This window comes from Catharus ustulatus, chromosome 1 (genome assembly GCF_009819885.2).
Source record: "Catharus ustulatus isolate bCatUst1 chromosome 1, bCatUst1.pri.v2, whole genome shotgun sequence".
NCBI classification, from domain to species: Eukaryota; Metazoa; Chordata; class Aves; order Passeriformes; family Turdidae; genus Catharus; species Catharus ustulatus.
In genome coordinates this window covers 19,319,061-19,338,141 of record NC_046221.1, presented here as the reverse complement: position 1 = coordinate 19,338,141, position 19,081 = coordinate 19,319,061, and the positions used below count along the sequence as shown (strand labels likewise).

Sequence of the window (19,081 nt, the reverse complement as noted above, 5' to 3'; positions counted from 1 at the left end):
ACAACTTCCCCTACATACCGCTCAAGGCTGGCAATTACAGATTCATCAAGAGCTGCCAGTGTAACACTTTTTCAAAACCATATTGCCAAATTAGTCAGCCTGCAAAGAATGCAGGGCAAGCATAATACAACCCCAGTATCTCAGGCATGTGCACTCCTGGCTCTGCACTCTGATGGGGGAGTTGTGCTGACAGCTCCACCATCAGAAAAGGACAATCACCCAGTCTCGTGGTCAGCAAGGACACAGGCTGCTCCTCCAAGGTCATCTGAGGGCCAAGCTGTGAGCGCGTAAAACCACTGTACAAAAAAAATGTATAAATGTACACCAATCATAAATCCACACAGAAGCACTATGTGCAAAGGTTCGTGCTAAAAACGAGAAGGAATATATAAAAAGTTCTGAATGTCAACAAGTCAAAATATTGAAGGTAAGAATGCAAACTCCTTGCAATTTATTGGTCTCCACAATGAAATGTGCAGGGTGAGGAATTTATACCCAGGCACAAAGCACTTCGCTGGTCATAAGAAATTCCATTATAGCAAAAAAATTCTGGGAAACAAAATTCATATGCTATGCATATTCCATTCAAGCCAATGAAGAAAAACCAACTGATTTCATCAGAGGCTGAATAAAGCCCCAAAGTTGGATATTATTTTTAAACACAGAGCCTCTTTCTTGAAATTAGATGGGCCTGGACCATTATATATTGTTCTTGCTTTGAAAGCATTAATAACACTTCGCCATTATGCCTGACATATCTCAAGGAAAATCTAACACACTTGCAGGCTAAACGCATCACAAGTTTTCAGCAAAAGCCCACATCCCTGAACCATTATAAGCCTGGCTTGACTTAGCTATTCACCTTAGCTCTCAAGTCCCTGCAGAAAATCCAAGAAAATACATCCACTCCATTTATCCATTAATTAAGAGCTGCAGCCAACATTACTTCTAATGGGTACACAGCAGAGTAATAATTTCTTTTCAATTAAAGAAATATTTCTTCAGCATTTTTCAATAAGTTTTTGTCTTTAAGAACAGTGACCATGTTTAGAAAGAAGCTGCATGGATGCAATAAATGTATATAGGGTCATACAAGTGCTTCGAGTCCATTTTCATTTTTGCCTTTACATGAGTTGACAGGCACTTAACGCAACATATGCCCTTTTTTCCCCCAGAAAGCATGTATATATCTATCAGTAAAAATATTATTAATCTCTACTATTTCCTAAAGTAGGTTGAGTTTACAAAGGAGCCATTTTTGGTAGCTTCTCTTAAGGATCTATCCAATTTGCAGCATTCTTTCTACAAAAATTGAAGTAGGTGGTGTATGGACAAGAGAAAAGAGGAAACTTTGACCTTGTCAAGTCACACTTTCAAGGCAGCACTGTAACACTTTACACATCCCAGATACTGTTCTGAGTTCTGCTCTTTTCTGATACACAACCCATAAAAAATTTATACCTAAAATATAGATTCTGTATGTTCTATTCCCACTAAATCAACAACATAAACCTAAATACCGGATTACAACACAACAGAGGCAGACACCATACTTTGGCCTCTTTAGAACACTTATTGAAGCAAGTCACTCTCTCCTCAGAAAGGTCTCCTCTCCTGCTAGCCAGCTTTCTCACAGGAGATATATCACTCTTTACACGCATGCACCCATGAAGGGACAAAGTTACTTTTCAGACACACTGTCCCAGAGAGAAACAAAACAAATTTCCATCAAGGTAAATCTGATCCTGTTACATTGAAGTCATCAGATCCACTCCAATTTAAAATGTCTTGGATCTGATCTATGATGTTTATTTTAAATGCTTATATAACTGATCCACAGTTTTAAAAATCTATAGTAACTAAATCAAGAATTAGCTAGCTAAATATTTTTAAAAGATATTCTAACATTTCAGTGGATTTGTCGTATAAGCATAGTCAATAACAATATGCTGAGTAGTTTTGGACATCTATCAGCACAGAAAAAGAAGATAACATTAAAAATTTATCTTTTATTTTTAACATCCCTCCTTATAGTCATATATATTGGAACCCAGTTTTGTTCAAACCAATTAAACGGCATAGGATTAGGCTACAGTCAGAAAAAATACCACATTTTCCTGATGAAAGCAGCCAAGGTGCTCTCCTGGCAGACACTGTCTGCCTGAGACCCCCATTTTGAAACACTCCTTTCTAGGGCCAATGTTTCATACCATCCAAGTGCTCTGAAAAGCTCATTATTCTGTGGCAGATAATTTACAGTACCAGAGTAATCTGTGATTTTCTATTATTTTGTGTGCTTTTATTATTTGAGCCTTGGATGGGCACATGCTATGCTGTAAATATTTGAGAAAATATGTGTCATAAATATAAATGCATTTGAAAAAAGAAATGCAAATATGAAGATGCAAATAGTCACCATCACTTACATCGCTTATTAATTCACTGCATTTTCGGGCCAGTTCCATATTTTTGTCCTCAATAACAGGTTTGAGGAAGATCTGAAAGAGAAAGGTAATCATTACAGGTTTATTGTCCTAAAGAGTAAAAATAGAAGGAAATAAGTACTTTGCAAAATTACTGGCGTATAACTCACCTTTTCTTCTTCTTCCCAATCCTCATTTTCATCCTCCCTAAGATCCTGAATGGCAGACACTCGCATTTTAATACTTTGTGGGAAACAATGACAACTCTTAAAAGGTTCAGTGCTGCAGGAAACAGCTCAGACCCTCCAGCACGCCTGGAATCAATGCTCCATTTGTGTCCTCCACTGCACTTAACCCTACCACGGCTCCTTCCTTATTTAGGCAGCACTTGACAGTCTTTATCTGAACAATTCAGAGTGAGTGAACTGAAAGGCATTGCAGATGGCCTTGCTGGCTACCACTCACAGCAGAGATAATGCTTTCTTACTGATAAAATATAATTAAATGACCTATCCCCAGCAACTATTTTTAAAATTACTATGAACACAAAATACTGTGATGCAGTTAATTTGTAACATAACTAATTCAGCAAAATTAACAGGAATGAAAGGGGATCATTGACTCTATGGGAAAACTGCCCAATTTTAAGATTCAAGGCATCAGTGACTCCAAAATCAGCTATCACAAAACTTTATTTTACTGTCCCAATAATAATGCTTCCTGTTTAAAAAAACACACTATTTTCATTTTCCACTAGACGTAACTGCTAGTATATTATTTCAGAATTACTTCTTTTCCACAAATCTTATAGAATTCCTTAAATTCTTTCCATAATCATGTCAGCTGCAGGTTAAACCTGTGCATACATAGATACAGAAAGTCTGCATTACAAGTATACATGGTTATATATTCACACAAACAAGTATGTTCCTTCACTGTTACACACTGTCATAGTCTGTAGTCTAAAAACCAACCTTTTTCAGTATGAAGTCACCAACTCCAACTGCAATGAAACTGAAAGATATTCTTGTGTTCATGGGTGCAGTGTCAGTGTTTACTTCTGTAAAACAAGCAGGAACATATTACGAGACCAATTGGAGAAAACAACATTTTAATATCATTTTTCTTTCTAAACTCTAGCTTGTATATTTATCATTTTGTGGAGGTTATGATTTTGAACTTCATCTAGCAAAGTCATTCACCACTATGCAGCTTTGCAATCAGGCAAAGATATAAGGAATGCATGCTCTTTAAAACAACTCTTTAAAGAATTTTAAGTGCATGTGCTCAAACACAATGTCCAGAGTTTATTTAAAAACACAGATCTGCTTAGAAAAAGAAACATTTCAAAGATGAGAAAAAATAGAGCATTTGATTTAGTTAAGTCTAAAAATTTGAGAAATTAAGTATTAAAAACAAGGCAGGAACTGCTTTCAGGTTAAACCAAGAGAGAGAGCTCTTTATACATTAATAGTACAGAAAGCTTCAAGACTTTCCATTCCATTCTCAAATACAAGCTCCTAAAGTTCAACTTCGAACCTTCAGCATTGCTGAAGCTCTGATTTAAACCTAGAAGTCCAGTTTGCATAGGTGAGAATTACCTGTGATATATTCTGACTGCTTTTGGAGTTCAGGATTCTTCATCCTGGTGGAAATGAAGAGTTTATTCCTATGAGTATTCACAGTAACAGGTTTCTTGACGATTATGGCTACAGCAAATATGTTCCTAAACAACAAACTCATACATGATTTTAAGGGCCAAACCATAAGGAGACAGAGTACCTACAAAAGTGTCAGACAGAAATGCAGCACTAAGGTTTCACTTTGGGTTTTTTGTGATAATATTGCCAGTACTGTATTATTTCAGTGCAGTTAATTTCCTTTTCCTCCCTACAATCAATGTTTTTAAGTGGAGACACTGAAAAATATTTAAGAGTGTATAGAAAAGTTACTAGTATCTGCAAAGCTTGCTGTACATAGGAAAATATTTTGCTATTTTTTGAACTGGAAAGAAAATATGGTTAAAATTACAGCACCAAAGCTGTTCATGTTTTAGGGTGCAAGGGAGGTGTTTGGCTTTGTAACATGCTTTAAACATTATATCTGTGGAGTTTTCAGCAGCTGGAAAGACCAAAACTTATATATTAAGTATGGTTTTCCTACTTCTTTATAATCAAAATCTGCAAATCACTTTTGGTCAGCCATGAAGTGATCAGGCAGTTGGACTACAGAGTCACTGGAAGTCCCTTCCAACTGAACCATTCTACTCCATTCCATTCTATTTTATTCTGCTACCTGTAACAGCTTTGATACAATTCATTTTTTCTCATTTTTGCATGATCTGGGTCAGGCATAACTAAGCATTCAAATACCCTGTGCCCTATGTAACTTCCATAATGCCAGGATGACAAGACATCTGCTATAATTCATCATATTAAAGAAAAATATAATACTATGTACAAAGGGAGTAAGGGGGAAAAATATCACAGAGTCAACTAACCATACACAAGTTATTCAACACAAGTTATTCGAAGTTTTTATGTAACAGATGCAGCAAGATACTATATGACACAGAAACCTGTCTCACTTTTTTTCACCTACCTCAAAACACTGAACACTATCAGGAAACATTCAGTGTGCAATAAAGCAAGCCTGCAAGTTTAATATATCCAGATATAATTCAGGGAAGAATTTGTTTGGAGCATTTAAGTGTTGCATCGTTGAAAAGTGCACTATGATTCAATTAGCAGCCTGCAAGTCAAGAAGAATCATAGAAAGGCTTGGGTGGGAAGGGACTTTAAGGATAATTCAGTTCCAACCCCTCTGCCAAGGGGAAAGGTGCCACCCACTAGATCAGACTGCTCAGGGCCTCATCCAACCAGGCCATGTTCAAGTGGCCTTGGACAGTCACAGGAACGGGAAAGATGCTTTAGCTACTTCTATAGGAGCCATTAAATAATCTAGAACCAGCGGGAATGTTTGACAATGCAAATGTGTATGTATATTTCCAGTATTTTTTAAAGTACAGTAATTTCATGAGTATAAGGTGCACCCTTTTGACTAAAATTTTGATCAAAACCCGGAAGTGCGCCTTATATATGGACAAAATTCGGAAATTTACCGCCCCGGAAATGCGAGCCGCTAGTCGAGTCGCGAGGGGGGGCGGCCTCACGAGAGCGCCGAGCCGTGGCAGCCGTGGGAGCCGTGCCAACTGTGCCAGCTGGGGGAGGGTGGGAGTGCGGGGGCCCACGTCATGGGGAGGGCGCCTGGGGCTGTGTTTAAAGGCTGCGCCAATCTGTGAAAAATGTTTGCAAATTGAGCACCTGCCAGTAAACCCCACGATCACGCGATTCCGTTACGAATTCGTTGGTTTGTTGCGCGCAGATCCTCGCTGCAAAAAGAAAAGTGTGCCTTATAGTCTGGTGCGCATTATATATGGACAAAATTCAGAAATTTGCCGACACCCGGAAATGCGCCTTATAATCCAGTGTGCCTTATAATTGTGAAATTACTGTACTATAAAAATACTAAATCTAATCTGAATAAAGACCTAGTTAAAATGCTGAGCTTTTACATCCTCAAAACAATTATGAACTATGTTGTACTAGAGATTACTTTTCACCTACAAAACCTTCAATTTTACCAAAACCTTCAAACTGACAGTTCTGAATTATTTTCTGCTACATATAATGAAATAATCCATAATCTTTTGTTCTGGCATGAAACAGCATAGATTAAACAAAATCCAATTGTACTGAATTTTAAGAGAATGCTGTAATGGAGTCCTAAGCTGCGTATCCACAATACTTATATGCACAAAGGGCATGGCAAAATCAGAATTTCTTATTGCTTTATAGATACCTTAAAATGTGTACAGACAGGTTCTTCAGGGAAGTAAGTACCCAACATGAACTAATTCAAATTTTGTAAGAAAATGCTGCATAGCTCCACACTACTACTTTCACACACCTGTAAGGACATTTCACATCTTAGTTCAAATTTAGCCTATAATATTTACAAAAGCACTGTACCTGCAACATGCAACCTTGAAATGAAAGAAGACATTTCAGTGTCCCAACACTTAGAGCTATCATTCTGTGTGGCTTTGTACTATTTTTTGTCACAGAATATTACTCAAGTACTTGATGTAAACATATCTGCTGAGAAGACAGAAGAAGAAGAAATATTGGGCATAAATGAGCCCAAATCCCCCAAGTGTGAGCTGGCCCAGATTGTGAATAGTTCAGGTGCACAGCTGGGCAGATTTCCCAATCTGATCACACACAGCTGAGTCCACATCTGGCCAGAGTCCCATCATCTCCTTGTCCCTGTATCAGTCTTTCAAGAAATACATTTGGGAATCATTAGCCCAGAAAGTTAAAAGGTTTCATTCTGTTTTGGGCAAACAACTTAGCAGTGATTTTCAGTTCTGTCCCTGAACAAACAATACCTCTGGACTTTTTTGGCATAATCCCTAAAAGCCTTCTGATATATACAATATTTATATGCACTGCTGGGCTGAAAGGACTGGTCTACCACTTCACAGAACAGCAGAACCCATGTTTGTCCTGGTAAAGATAACAGAAACCTCAAATCTCAAACTTATTTAATGGAGAGTTTCTCATGGGGTACTTAAACATTAGCTGCAAATTAAGGACCAAGGTATTTCAGTTGGAAATCTGGACAGCACTATATTGAGATGTATGTACAATATATACTCCTTTCAATTCTGGACTGAAACCCTAACAAAAACAGAGGTAGTCCTTTAGCTATCCTGTTTCAAATTACAGTAAATTCACGAATACAAGCCGCACTGATTATAAGCCGCATCTCTGGGTGTTGGCAAACATTTCGTTTTTTGTCCATAGATAAGCCGCACCCGAATATAAGCCGCTTTGTCGTTCGCAGCGAGGACCTGCGTGCAATTAGTAACAGAGCCACGGCAGGGCGGGGTTTACTGGCTGAGCTAAGGCTGTGCAGGCTCGGCCCGCTAGGGGCCGCTGACGGGGCCAGGTGGCCCAGCCCGGTGCTGCCGCTCGGGGCCGGCCGCCGCTGCCACTGGGCTCGGTCACCCCGGGTCAGCGCTGCCCCGCGGTGGCAGGCAGGGACGGAGCTTCCCCCGCTCCTACGGCAGCGGCGGCGGGCGGGGACGGAGCACCCCGTCGGCTCCCCGAGCCACGGCAATGGCTGCGCGGGGCTCCCGTCGGCTCCCCGGGCCACAGCAATGGCAGCGCGCGCTTCCCCCCCCTCCCTGGGCCACGGCAATGGCGGCGCGGGCTTCCCCCTCCCTCCCCGGGCCACAGCAATGGCGGCGCGGGCTTCCCCCCCCCTCCCCGGGCCGCGGTAGGGGCGGCCCGGGTCCCCCCTCTCCTCCCCGGGCCGCAGCAATGGCGGCGCCGGGCCCCCCCCGTTTCTCCCCTGGGCTGTGGCAGAGGAGGAAAGAGAGTTCTCCCGCCTCTCTCCCCGCCCCCCGTGCTGCCTGCAGGGAGCCAGGCTCCACCCGCAGTGCAACAGAGTAGCGATTTGTGACAATCGCAAAATGCCGACTTTGCAGCTGCTCGGCTCAGCACTCTGGCAGGCACTTCTGAGGTTGTATTAGCCGCTCCTGATTATTAGCCGCATTTCCGGTTTAGGAGCAAAATCTTAGTCAAATTGGTGCGGCTTGTATTCGTGAAATTACTGTAGTTAAAAATCAACCCACAGACATCCCTGAAATTAAAATTCTGTTCTTAGTGAACACACGCAGACACCACTGAAATAACTACAATTAATTCAATACAACACAGATGGCGGTGACTTTTCAAAAAGCAAACAAGGCATTTGTAGGTGCTGAGACTTAATCACTTCTCATTTCTAGAAACACTGGAAGGTCCTAGCAGCCCTGCACGAGGACGTTCATAGTTAGGCTATCAGCACCACAATCACAAACACAAAAATGCAAGGAATCCCAGCTTGCCAGTTTTAACCTTGCTGAACATGAAATACCAACTCACATTAACTAGAGAAATTCAAGAGATGACTCTATTTAGAGAAAAAACCTTACCCATGAGTTTGTATCTGACAGATCATTAACAATGCACTCATCAACAGCACTTAAAGACCTGCAAATACCTCATGGCTCTGATCTAGGATTTTCATTCAATAAAAGTTCTTTTGTTTAATGTTTTGGTAAAACTGAGAGTGGCAATGATATTTTTGAGGACAAATACAAATGAGATGTTAGAATTCTGACTTTTGAATCCTAGAAAACCTAATGAATTTTCAGTGCCTAATAGAGAAAGAAACATAGACTTTTTTTGTAAATTCGCCCTCTCAGACATTGTGCAGCCTAACTGGATTTTGATGTCAGAGCATTTCAGATGTCTGTATGTTTCACATAAAAATTAGTTTCACATAATAATACCCAATCTAATCTAGCTATCAGAAGCCATGTGACCTGAGTTAATAAACTCTTTCCCATACAACTCATTATCCTGAGAAATGAACTCATTCAGAAGGGAGAGTATTTATCAGGCTGCAAGACTGCCATGCAGATGTAGTCTTACCTGGGATGAGGAACAATACACTAAAATAAACCAAAATAACCATTAAAATAACCCAAAACCTCCACTTCATTTTTCTATCAATATTTGTAATTGCCTACTGTGTTTACACAATACTTTTTAAGCCTCAAAACAGTATTTTCTAGGATACACAGTTCTATCTATACTTTCCTAGTTTTTCATTTGTCAGGAAATTAAATCCTCAACAATGAAGGAATCTGGTATTTCCACCCCCTCAATATTTTCAGTTTAACCAGAAGCCTGAAAATCTATCCCTCCTACAGCTCCATTTGCAAGCTGATGGATCAGGAGCTGAGATGCCACATTTGACTGTACCGCAGCTGTTTAATCCACTCCACCTGACTGCTGTGGCATTTTCCTTTTTGCCATAAAGCCCCTGTCCCCTTACTCAAATGTTCATCTAGGTGTGGCAGTCCACCAGAGCTAACAGCTCTGGGGCAGAGCAGATGAGCTCTTCAGCACTCCCAACTCTTACTAGCACATCACAACAATCAATAGTGCAGGTATTTTCTCCTATTACCTACAAAATGTGAAGCCCCAATGCTCCTGAGTGCTGCATGGCCAAGAGCCTCACAGCTCTTGATGCCCTGTAACCAGACGGGGGCAATGCACATCCAAGCTTTCCCTCTGCCCTGCAACTTGTGGCTCAGATTTCATAGGGCTGTTCTACAGAAGATGACTAGAAAACAAAATTATCAGCTGACTGGCTTACGCTGTGAGATTTCCATAAAAGCAAAATCACAGTCAGCAGAAGAGGGAGTTGCAGCTTTTCTCTTAATGCAGAAAAGTTTGGAGAATAGATCCAAGTTTACTGTTCACAAAATTTTCATTTTATCCAAAACTAAATCCTTTAAACGAAAGAGACAAGAATATATAATGTTTGGAAATTACATTTTTCTATAAATCCCAGCTAAAATCATTAATGACAGTAGGTAAAAGGTATGAAGCCAGTAATAAAAAAGTTCCATTTTGCCTCAATATATCCCAAAAAGCTAAGTATATCTCCTCCTATGACCATACATTCATATACAGCTTACTGAAATCTGAAATAATAGAATATATGAACTTATATACAGATTCTTAGTTCTTAGCCATACAGATTGGGCATATTTGCTTGCCAGGATTTTTTCTTGTAGCATTACATTGAATTCAACTGCCTGAACTGACAGAATCTCCTGGAGCAGGAAGAGAAAATTACACATTTCCTACAAATTTAATTTTCAACCTATAACCCTCACTCAATTAATGGATTTTTCTAGAAACGAAAGCCACAGTGGTTAATTTTACTTGTATTTGAGTTTTTTCTTCTTCATATTTTATGTATTTTAGTAGTCCTGACACTGTAACTCTCTAAACAGAACAATACCAACATCATAAGTAACATAAAACTTTTAAAAGAAACCTTTAAACCTTTACTATTCTGGAATACTTCACATTACTGTGATTCTCAGGTAAGTTAAATTTGCATCAAATTGCGACAGACAGTCAACTCCAGCACAAACCTACGTTCTTCATTGACAGTTACAGTAATTTCACGACTATAAGGCCACCCTTTCAACTAAAATTTCTCCCCGAACCCGGAAGTACACCTTATAGTCCGGTGCGCCTTATATGATCTACAAAGTTGCGAAATTTGCCTACCCGGAAGTGTGAGCCACAATGGGGGAGCGGTGCCACGGGAGCGCCGAGTCGCGAGGAGGGTGCAGGAGCAGACGGCCACAGCCAGCAGGAGCCACGCGGGGAAGGAGGGAGCTGCCGCTGGCCCCGGCCTCAGCGCGGGGGGAAGGAGGAGTCGCAGGTGGTCGCAGCCCAGGTGCGGGAGGAGGAGCCGCCAGCGGCCGTGGCGGCCGAGCTGCAAGCCGAGCTGCACCAGCCAGCACTGGTCGGGAGTGCAGCCGCCGGGCAGGGAAAGCCCAGACCCGTGGCTGCGTGGTGGTAGCCAGAAGCCGTGAGCCGCACCAGCCGGTGCCAGGGGCAGGCGGGAGTGAAGGGGCCCGAGGCAAGGAGAGGGCACCTGGGGCTGCGTTTAAAGGCTACACCAATCTGTGAAAAATGTTTGCAAACTGACCACCTGCCAGTAATTTGTTACTTTGTTGCACGTGGCACAGCACCTCGCTTCAAAAAAAAAGTGCGAGCCGTGAGCCCAGCTGAGAGGGTGGGCAGTGCCACGGGAGTGCTGAGCCACGAGGAGGGGCAGGAGCGGCCAGTCCCTGGCCAGCGGTGGCCCCACAGGCTGAGCGGCACCGCCCAGCCCCTGGTCCCAGCCCCTTGCAGCCCCGCGGGCTCCTCAGGACCACCCAGCCCCCAGTCCCAGCCCCTGGCAACCGCGTGGGCTGAGCAGGACTGCCCAGGTCCCGGTCCCAGCCCCTGGCAGCCGCGTGGGCTCCGCGGGACCACCCGGTCCCTGGCCAGCAGCAGCCGCACAGGGAGAGAGGGAGCAGGCAGCGCTGCGCGGCCCCAAGCCGCCCTGAACCGCAGCAACCCTGAGGTGTGAGCTGTGACCGCCCCAAGCCCTGCCTCGCCAGCCGATGGCAGGCGGGAGTGCCGGGCCCCTTGCACAGGGAGGGCCCTTGGGGCTGCATTTAAAGGCTACACCAATCTGTGAAAAATGTTCGCAAATTGAGCACCTCCCAGTAAACCCTACGATCGTGGGATTCCGTTACTAATTAGTTACTTTGTTGTGCGTGGCACGGATCTTCGCGGCCAAAAAAAAGTGTGCCTTATAGTCCGGTGCGCCTTATATGATCTACAAAGTTGCGAAGTTTGCCAGCTCCCGGGGGGTGTGCCTTATAGTCCGGTACACCTTATGGTCGTGAAATTACTGTATTTATAATAATAGCCTTAAAATTTCAGAAGAGTCTTCAGAAAACTCCCCAAAATATGAAACCAAACAGGTCAGGATGAGAAAAGAAATTTAATGAAAACTTTTGAGGAAATGGAAGTCACTTGTTCAATGATGAAAAATGTATTTAAGCAACTTCAATTTTTTAAGAAATATAAATAATTTCAAATAATAAATAATTGATGCAGAAGATATATATTGAAGTAACTCCAGACACTAAAAGACAAAAATAAACCTTTCCTTATGCAAAACATACAACACTTCTATTTTGCTTTAAATTACCAATTCTTAAATTTCATTTGGGTGGACGGGGGGGAACATACCTTTTTTTTTTTCTACTTTGTGAATTGTGCCAGTCATAAGATTTTAATAACAAAACAAGTTACACATATTTTGTGTCCAGGAGTGCTTAAATCTGGATTGTCACAGTCAAGTTTCTCTTTCAGCCTACTGTTCATGCATGCTAGGTTAAGATAATGATACACAAGAGAGGTACTGAGAATTTAGCATTGTATCAGAAAACAAAGCGTACAATATATAAAATCCACATTCAGAAAAGATCCACAGAGTTTGTAAAGACTGATGGGTATCTCATTCTTCCCAAAGAAGCTGCTGTCAAAATAGTCTACTTGAATAGAGTTAATATTAATTTTTAAGAGCTTATAATAGGTTACAATGAATTAGGAAATAAAACTGTCAATAACCCTGTATTGGAAAGAACATTTTAACCGAGAGTCCTGAACTATGGGGTCTCTGGACAGCTTAGTTCTTTAATTGTGTTCATGGGTATAATTGAGGAGAGCAACTTACAAGTTCCTAAGTATTGACTACAGTGTTGAATAAGATACACTAAAAATACAATAGCTGGCTACAGTAAGTCACAGGAATGTTAGATCCTTATATATAGTCTATTTAACAATGGTGTACACAAGTTTCCATGACAACAGTGACAAGAGGATAAAAACATCTTCCATCATTCCCTGAAAAATACTTTTCTGCTTATATCACTGATGAAGTGGCAAGTACTGAATTTAGAAATATCGACTTGCATTTAGTAATGTATTTTTATATTCAAAGAAATGAAGATCATAACTTTAAAGGACTTAATTATATATCTGAACCAGATTAAAAATATTTATCTCATTTTTTAGTCTTTTAAAACAAGTTACATCAAACTAATCTTTTACTTTAGTCATGGTCCATAGTTTAGCTGCAAAATTTCAGCTTAAAAATCTTTTACCCCCAGGGAAATCTCTTTTGCATGAATCAAATAAAAGCTGATCTAGCACTTTCCCAATAAACGGAGAAGATTTTAGCAGAAGAAGGTCTCATTTTTAAATTGACCTAATTTTGCTCCATCATTCACATTAAAAAAAAAAATTACATGAAGCAATTATGTTTTATCAGTAACTTGATTTGCTTTCACATTACAGCATTATCTTACTTCTGGTCTGAATTGTTTTCTTCAAACCAAACAATTCCAAACTGGAATTTCTTGCTTCAGCTACTTTTTAGCTGTCACTCCTATGACCTGGTTACTCTTGAACCAAACAATTCCAATGACAACAGTGGAATTTAAACTTGGGCGTTATCTCAACATAGATACTTCTAGGTGAACATACTTCTCAATCTATAGAACATTCATAATACTCATTAAAATGTCAGTTCTCATATTTTACTGTAGGAAAAATAGTTCCTATAAATAAATAATGAAAATATAACCCTAAGATGTTCTTCATAATACAGTATGTCTAAGTTACCACTTAAATAAGCACACTGAACTACAATTCTTCAAATCAAAGAAGGCTAATGCCTGCACTATGTGAAACCCCACAGTAAGCACCTCTTGAGAGCAGAAAGGCAAAAGAAATTATATAGAAATATTTTGTACACTACAAATTATCCAGAAATACCATCTTTGGATTGGATCGTTTGTTGCTGTTAATAACATTAAAGAGCAATAAATACTTCTAATTCATATAGCTTCCTGTGGATAAGATTTAAAGAATTTTATAAATATAGGGATAAAGCTTTTGATAGAATATACAGACACAGAGCAAGCCAAGTTCTCTCCTTATCCTCAGGCATTTGAGGACTAGGCTGGAGTCAGGCTTAAGTAAGAACAGCCATGGATAAGTAAGCTGACCAAAAAACCTGCTCCTGATCATGCTGCTGATTCAGGGCCAATTGACAATCACGGTATGAACAGAGGTTTGAGAGGTGCAGCAGACCTGATTTGGGGAACAAACTGTCTTAAGTCTCCTTTGAGCATCTGGAATTTTGTGAAAAGGATAAATAGCTGCTGGAGTGAGCTGCTCCTTGCTATGTACCTGAAGATATACGATGATTCCATCACTCTCTTTTACAAGGTGGAAAACAGGGAGCCATTAAGCAAAGCAGCATCTCCACAGTAAGAAAGGAAGTCTGCAATCAATCAAGATTTCTTGACTCCCAGCCCTACAATTTTAATGCTGATACCATAGAGCTTCTCAACAGGATTTTTCCTGGCTCTTTCTCAGTGATATTTCTGTTAAGTAATTTCCAGCATAAATTAACTCTTAACTTATAATACTTTACTCAGAGTGTTGAAGACTGGGAGATTTTTCTAGAACATCTTGCTATCTGTTAAATAAATTTTAGTGTTAATATAACCTAAAAAATAAGAAATAAAAAAAGTGGGAGGAGATCAGAACACAGAGCAATTCTTTAATTTAGGACCTTAAACTACATTACAATTACTAAGCAATTGGGTTAATGTGCAGAATAGAATTAGAATAACAGTGTAGTTACTTGTTATGCAAATTAATTTCATCCTCTGTTCAGTTATCAGTAATAACTATTCTGCATGAAAAAAGCAAGATAACCTCGCTGAAATTTTGCATATAAAAAGAGAAAGAAAATACCATGTCCTTTCCTGGTCATCTGATGTCTAAGTTAGAGTCATATGAAGATGTTTTTATGTTGAATTTGAAAGAATAGGTGATATTAAAAAGTTATTTTCAAGTCTAGTTGGGTAACTTTCTATTTAAATTACATTTCTGTAAATATTTATTCATTTTTCACATACAAAAAACATCACCAGAGAATTAAACTATGTCAGGGCCTAAGGCCTAGCTTTGAAGAGCTTTTAGTCTTTTTATCTCTTTGAGGATCTCATGGGAAGTCTAAGCCTGCTTTCAGCACAAAAACCTCCAAAGCCTGAGGCTGCCTCTGGAAGAATTATATTTGCCTTAAGGTCTGTGGTAAATGTATTTTGGCAGCTTTACACTACAGTTAAAGAAATTTCTCAATCTCATCAGAAAAGTGTAGGCAATAATGATAATCTGTAATACAAAACTGCAAACCCCGGGGGCGGGAAGCGCCTAATCTTACATACACGGATGCTATTCTACAGCCCCAGAAGTAACTACACATTTCACTTACTTTCAACAATTTTAAACCTTCTCTTTGCAAGAGGAAGATGCAGCTATAATATGCTCTGTGTAGACATTCAAAATATGTCAGACTCAGCTTCTGCAAGCTTATATTTAAATCCTAGGATATTAACATTCAGTAGTGCACAGTACTTGACTAATGCTACCCACAGGGATGTTTTAAGATGTCAGAAATTTCTACAGCTAAAAATCATGCTGAGGTAAAAAATGAGTATCAGGGCACAAGTCATGCTAATCTTACGTTGGTTGTAAAGCTAATAATGAGTGTTTAATCTCATTGTTTCACCATCATTAAACATACAAACAGCCTTTGAAGCAGCAGAGAGAACTGTAACAGCCAGCCCTAAGTGTGTGATACAGGACACCCTTCTCTGCCCCATGAACCCTCTGTTCTTGTCCGCACCAGGGTACAGCTTCAGCAAAAGCCCCTCAGTGCAACATCAGAACTTTTACCATGATGGACTGGTGGGCCAGACCCAGCAGCTCTTCTTAACCTCATTTGGTAATATCAACCATGATATCAAGGCAGATGGAGATATGATAGATCAGATTAGCAGCATTTGAAGGCTAATGATGAGACTAAAATCTGAAAAGTGTGTGCTAAATGCTCATGAACTTTGATAGATTAATATTTAAAAAAAAAAACCCACAAGTTTCTGTTTTTGAAATTAAAGTTTTATGTTGTTATTAATCACTTTCAAAAAGGACAATAAATTGTCAGACATTAAATTGAAGCAACTTAAAACAGAGAATAAATAATTACCATTTTGTCCAGACCAAGTCTAGAGAAGTGACACTCCAATTTCTGTGACTCAACTTTTAGGACACTTAAAGTCACTTGAAGGAGAGAACTCCTTAATCTTAGAAAGTTTTGTTTAATCCTTAAACAAGAAAACATATGCAAGTAAACCAGAGAAAACACCTAAGTATTTTAAGTCTGTACTTATGTATAATGATCCTGAATGATACATTCTCTGTCTCGAGACAAATAAGATATTAAGATTTAATTTCATAAATTTAAATTAGATTTTTATTTGAAGGCCTGCTGCTATCTGCATCTTAACTGCAAAATCATTATTTTTATCCCATCTTAACTCAATAGATGTACAGACACAATTTAGGCAAGCAGATAGATTTTGTTCATATGTAGAAATCTAGGTGAACTTGTGTATCATCCAACTTAATTGCTTTTGGTACATAAAAGTCTATCAGTCTTTGCTACTGTGCTTTCATTTTAAAAGCAGTGAACTTCTGTTGTTACATCTGGTGTGAAATGATTTTCAAACAATGTAAGAGTGTGGACATTCCTTATGGATTTTCTGTCCATTAAATTATAATTAATTCTGCTGAACAGTCAAATTAATGATATACTTTTATTCACTAGTCATTCCTTGTATTCTAGCCACAAAAGAAAATAGTAAACATGCTCTGTGTTCTATAAAAAACCAAAAACAACAATTTTCTTCCAATATAGACGGTCATTATCTTTCCATCAATAAGGACAACACAACTAATCCCTAAGGGTCCAGTTCTACCAAACCAGAATTATGTTTAACAGCAAATACATGAGAAATTCTCTGCCATACACAATTCTCTTGTGGGAAAATGGTAGAATCCATAAATAGTAGAAAATATTACAGGGTCCCAGCACTCACTAAATAACTTCCCAAGCAATGTAAAACAGCATCATTGGCATCTGCATTACTATTATGTTTGAAGAAACAATAGCTTAGTTGCTTTCTCTTTTTCAACATCTGCATTTCAGTAAAAAATATTAATATTTACCTGTACAATGCAAAGATATTGCTTAAATTACCGTTTAGCACATTTTTTTTACTCAGTTTTACACTACCTGACTTCTTTCCAGACTATGCTGAATTGAAGTTTACCGCTTTCAATAATGCATTACAAAATAATCTTATTTATGAAAAACAAATCTCTTTATTAACATGTCCATTTCATGCAATCCCTGATAGAACTCATTCACAGTTACAATTGCTTATATGTATTGACTACCAATGCAATCATTATAGGTATTCCAGAGCTAAAAAGGGGTTTGTTTGGAGCTGGGAAGAGCTTGTAAAACAGGCTAAAGTTAGCAGAACTTAAAAATCATTTTGATATAAATAGAATATCAGATCATTAAGAAAAATTTCCATCTAGAACTAAAATTCAGATTTCCTTCTTTTACAAGATGTGCTATACACAGTACAGTTTAGTTTATTGTACTCTGAACTGCAGATTGTACTCTGCCAAAAAAACTAATTTACTCATTGGTATGGCAAAAATCTATTCATATATTCTCCTTCCATGGGAACAAATAATTTGGAATATAACAATTTTCCTCTATAACTTACTGTATACTGAAATATGCATTATTTGTCTTGATTCAAATCTAAACAGAAGATGATAAAAGTTTTTCACACCTTTACTCATTATGAAAGAAAAAATAATGTGTTTGAGTCAAATTATGTCAAATATTGTCTGCCAGTATTTAAGATTCATAAAGATTCAGAATTTTTTTCTATGTCACTCACTGGAAAAATCAAAGACAGTGTATATCCCGGTTTTAATTGGACATCCCTGTGTTTTTCCCCGTGGTTTCTTAGTTTCCCATCTCCTCATTTCAGGACACCTAGATGTCCTGATCTTTCATTTAAGAAATATAAAACAAAATATTTTGTGTTTTCTAATAAATAAGAAGGTTTTGCTTAAAACATATCAGCCACAGAGAACTTGTTCTGTATTTTGCTGGGCGGTCCAGTGCAATATGTGTTCAGAATGATGGACTGTGCTTGGAATCAAGAGAAAAATGGAGTGAAAATTGACCTTAGTGAAGTTCTTTTGTTCTGAGTGAATATTAATGACTTCTGCTTAGTCTTTCATTAAAAATTCGTTCAGAATCCTATGTTATTGGAAAAAATACTCCACTTGGAAAGACAAACTCTTGCTATTGTTGAATCTGAAGCTGGCAACAGCTTAAATAATATACATTTTTAAAGCACATCTTTATCTTCTGGATAAGTCTTTCATATGGCAAGCTTAAATCTCATGCCTTCCATGCCTCAGCATGTGATTTTGAAAAAGTCTCCTTGCATCTCTATTCCTAAACTCAATTGGAAAAATACAAAATAAACACATTTTAAGGCAATAATGATTGTGAATGGCAAACGAAATAATGCATTAAAAGAAAGAATGCACAGACACAAAAACTTAGAAAACAAAATATTTCATAACCAGGGGCAGTCCTCAGCTCAACCATACACATTTTTAGCAATAATTTTAGACAGAGTATTGCAAGAAATTTAACATACATTTAATTTTTGACCATATTGTTATATTCTCTTCCACTGCTTTTTTTGAATTGCCAAATTCAACTGTAATGACAGACTTTTCCTCTCAGGTGAAATAGCTCATTAAATGACGTGCTCACATGAGGCAATGTATTTTGTGTATAGACGTTAACTCCTTTCAGTACTCTATCTGCCTTAGCTCCATATTTTTTCCAGATACTAAAACATTTTTGTGGAGAAGTGGGAAAAAGGATGTTTATTTTTCCTACAGATAGCTGTAGCCACATGATTTCCTCCATACCACTGTGGCTTCTCATTCTTTTTTCCAATATCTATTCACCAGCAGTGCTTGGCTGCACAAAGTCCCCACTATCATTTCAAATTTAAGGAAGAAAGAAACAGAAGAAAAAGCTGGCAGCATAGAACATTCATTCTTCTTCCAAAATCTAAAGCTGAACACATTTGTGAAAATAAGGCACTGTTGGATACTTTCAATAACATGTTCTTGTATTTGTATGGTACAGTT

General features: G+C 38.9%; 1 protein-coding gene across 11 annotated transcripts in view; it reads right to left on the bottom strand.

The window, feature by feature from the left end:
* Positions 1-19,081, bottom strand: part of NEBL (nebulette) — a 268,259-nt gene that overhangs the window by 92,211 nt on the left and 156,967 nt on the right. For 8 of the 11 annotated variants that reach the window (XM_033076761.2, XM_033076734.2, XM_033076752.2 and 5 more), the window contains 4 exons: positions 4,025-4,068; positions 3,398-3,483; positions 2,594-2,638; positions 2,427-2,498 (listed from right to left, as the gene is read on the bottom strand). The exons of 2 other annotated variants lie outside the window; for them this stretch is intronic. In XM_033076761.2, coding sequence (XP_032932652.1) covers positions 2,427-2,498; positions 2,594-2,638; positions 3,398-3,483; positions 4,025-4,068 — 247 coding nt within the window. The remainder of the gene's footprint in view (positions 1-2,426; positions 2,499-2,593; positions 2,639-3,397; positions 3,484-4,024; positions 4,069-19,081) is intronic. One more of the 11 variants, XM_033076769.2, reaches the window with a different exon arrangement.